The sequence below is a fragment of the Sinocyclocheilus rhinocerous genome, unplaced genomic scaffold, assembly GCF_001515625.1.
Source record: "Sinocyclocheilus rhinocerous isolate Xijiao unplaced genomic scaffold, SAMN03320098_v1.1 scaffold242, whole genome shotgun sequence".
NCBI lineage: Eukaryota > Metazoa > Chordata > Actinopteri > Cypriniformes > Cyprinidae > Sinocyclocheilus > Sinocyclocheilus rhinocerous.
This window is the reverse complement of record NW_015638945.1, coordinates 84,995-88,574: the sequence shown is the minus strand read 5'-3', so window position 1 is coordinate 88,574 and position 3,580 is coordinate 84,995. Positions and strand designations below refer to the sequence as shown.

Below are 3,580 nucleotides of genomic sequence, written 5' to 3'. Positions count from 1 at the left end.
CAGTTTATGTGCTCACTTGAACACTTGGGCCAAATACAGGAAATACGTCATGTAAGTAGTCAAGTGGTCAAGTGCAAAGACCGCAAGTGTGGGTATTTGGACAAGGCTTGGGACTCAGTGATTCAGTTGACTCAGTTGACTCAGTGACTCAGTGGACGGGTTTCGGATCGACCGCGCCGCTCAGCTGCTCTCCGAGACCAAGCGTCACCTCACCGGCCAAAAACATGTCCAAACTGGAGCAGATCCTTATCCTAGATCCCCCCACCGACCTGAAGTTCAGAGGTAAGTGAGGAACGCGGACGGTCGCCGTGTTTCGGTGAAGTGTAAGCGGGTTAATGCAGGAAGGGAGCGCGGGCCGCGCCGGATCCCCGAGCTCGAGTGACTGACAGGCGGCCGCTCCTGTTCACGAGTTCCCGGCACACGGCACGCCGCTCACCGGCGGCACTGAGGCGAAGCGGACCGGGTGTCGGTTGGGTTTTGATTGGCACGGCTGGTTAGCACTGCCAGGTCATTTTACCATGGTAAAATAGAAATTAAGGTGTCCGGTGCTTACGTGGATGCGTTTCAGTAAAGAAACAAACCTTTACAATAAAATCCCGTGACAGTACCATGGCATTATATTGTACTATGGTATATCTATGGTACTTTCAAAACGTTTAGCAAGTAAATTCACTGATTTTTGAACATGTACCATGGTACTACCTCACGGAGAAGTGAATGAATCTCATTACCATGCTGTAAATCAAAGTACCATAGGTTTACCATCTGATACAATCACTAATCATGTTACTATCACCCTGCTTTATTATGTAAGAGTATATTTGTTATATAATTGTCTGTATGGTGCTGCCCTGATTTAAGGACATGTACAGAGTACAGTGACATTACCATGGTATTCTTTCAAGTACGTTAGAGCAGATGTTTTCTTAAAAAATTAAATAAAAATGCAATCGACCCCCAGATTTATTTATAATATTATAAAACCATTGTGCCAGTTTCCCCCCATCCTAAAATTATTTAAAAGGTTTCTTGTGTAAATACACAATCTATATCTAAAATATTATTTGGAAGTATTTTTTATCCTTTATTTGTATTCATTTATATTTATAACACTATTTTATTCTTTTAAATGACTGCTATAGTACTGCATTTGTTTACTTATTTTAATCTTTTTTTTTTATTTTTTTTTTTACTTATGTTAATCTAATGTTGTAATTTTACATTTAAAGTTGTATGAATTATTTTCTTTTTTATTATTATTTATTTATTAAAGTACTGTATTTACTCTTTTATTTACATATTTATTTTAATATACTTTTATTTATTTACTCACTTATTTACTTATTTTAGTCAAATTTTCAATGTATTTAAATAATTATTTTAACTTTATTTTTTATTAATTTATTTGTTAAAGTACTGTAATTATTTAGTGTTTACTCTTTATTTATATATTTATTTTAGACTAATTTTCTATTTATTATTTATTTTAATTGCATTTTTTTATTTATTTATTTTTTTAAATTTCATTTCCATGCACTCCCTTGCATCCCCCAGTTTACAAAACCCTGCTTTTGAGCACCATATAAATATTATTGTGCATGCATTTCAGTACCATGGTATTACCCCAGCTGATGCATCACTGAAGTAGTGTTTGTAAGGGTGTGATTACCTAATACTGCCAGCTGACTGCTTTTCTCATCTGATTGCCTTTAAGATAGTACTATGGTACAGTGATGGTATTGGGTGGTAATACCGTGGTGCTTTGATATATACCTTGCAAATGGATTGCGACCATACCATGGTATTCTGAAGTACTTCAAAGCTGAACATGTGAGCGATTCATGCATTACAGCAGGAACTACACGCTTACTAAACATGCATGTTTTAAGTTAAGGAGGTGGAAAACCTCACAGATTCCTCTGTGTTTGTCCTGTGATAAATGAGTAACCAGCGCTGTGATTTTTCACTAAAGTTCACTGCTGTGTTACTACTACTATATTTGTGAGCATGGTTTTGTCGTCACACAGAAGCAGTAGTTTGTGGTTTGAGCGTGTTGTGAAACGAGTATTCGGATAGTCAGGTGATGTCGACACGACCAATAAAGCAGCTTTTATCAGGCTTAGGGTTAGATATGGAGTATGTTGTTCTAAACTCTTTTTTTCCAAACTTTGGTGCATTTCTTTGTGAAAGCCTTTTTCATGTGTGCATCCTTAAAAAGGACTAGTGAATCATGTTTATGGTTTGGTGACGTCATGAGATTTTGAAGAGTTTTGTAGCTTTCTCTTTAAATGATTTTAAAAGACTTTTTTACCTTGTACCAAATTTTGTGATTTATTTACACTTGTTCAAATGTTTGTGGTCGGTAAGATTTTTAAAAGTTTTTGAAAGAGGCTCTTCTACTCACACAGGCTGCATTTATTTGATCAAAAATACAGTAAAAATAGTGAAATATTATTATAATGTAAAATAGCTGTTTTCTATGTGAATATCTGTTAAACTGTAATTTATTTCTGTGATGCGCAGCTGTATTTTCAGCATCATTACTCCAGTCTTCAGTGTCACATGATCTTCAGAAATCATTCTAATATGCTGATTTGCTGCTCAAGAAACATTTCTGATTATTATCAATGTTGAAAACAGTTGTGCTGCATGATATTTGTGTGGAAACCATGATGCGTTTTAAATTTTTCAGGATTCACAGATGAACAGAAAGTTCAAAAGAACAGCATTTATTTGAAATAGAATTTTTTTGTAACATTATAAATGTCTTTACTGTCACTTTTCATCAATTTAATGCATCCTTGATGAATAAAAGGAGTTTATTCACAATGTTTTTTTAATTGTGCTGACCCCAAACTGTTGAACAGTAGTGCAGGAGCTGTTTTTTTTTTGGTTCTCGCCTATTAAGAGCTCTTAATAATTCTCTTCTATGTATTTTAGAAAATGAATGCTATATACTTCCAGGAGCGGCGATGTGAAAGGCTTTATTTTTCTGCTCTCTCTGGATGTTCAGGAGTTTTCGTAGCATCTCTGTATTTGAGATAAAGGGTCTGGATTGACTGTTCAAGATCTTAATCATGTTTTTTGGGCAAGTTCTCCTGACAGTAAGTGGCAGCATGAGATGATGATTAGCAACAGATCTTTACTGATTCGTCGCTGCCATACGGTGATTTCAGTAGTAGTGTTTCATTACAATACTGTTTAAGAAATAAATTCTGTAATCCTATAATAATGTATAATGCAGACCAGGAAGAGGCTTGTGTTGATGTTCTGATGGGTTTGTAACCCAATAAATAAATGAGGTGACCGGAAGAGGAGCCCTGAGCTAAATACAGCTGCCATCAGCCGCCTGTTTCTATCCTTCTCTGCGCTAGGCATTTTTACATGGCGGCACTCAAGGTTTGCTTTAGTTTCAGTAAACTTTAATATCATGGTGGCATGGCACCATAACAATTCAGTTTTTACCTTTTATGAGCATTTTTAGCTTTATAAGGCCAATTTTTGTCTAACCTAATTAAATGTATGCATCATCTTTTGTGTCAAATTCTTACATTTACTCAATAAATTCAAATAGTAAGAC

At 35.6% G+C, this 3,580-nt stretch overlaps 1 protein-coding gene across 1 annotated transcript in view; it reads left to right on the top strand.

The window, feature by feature from the left end:
* The first annotated feature begins 122 nt into the window (after window positions 1-122).
* Window positions 123-3,580, top strand: part of LOC107750204 (vesicle-associated membrane protein-associated protein A-like) — a 30,048-nt gene continuing 26,590 nt past the window's right edge. The window contains exon 1 of the mRNA XM_016565483.1: window positions 123-282. Within this exon, the coding sequence (XP_016420969.1) occupies window positions 225-282 (58 nt within the window). The 5' untranslated portion in view covers window positions 123-224. The remainder of the gene's footprint in view (window positions 283-3,580) is intronic.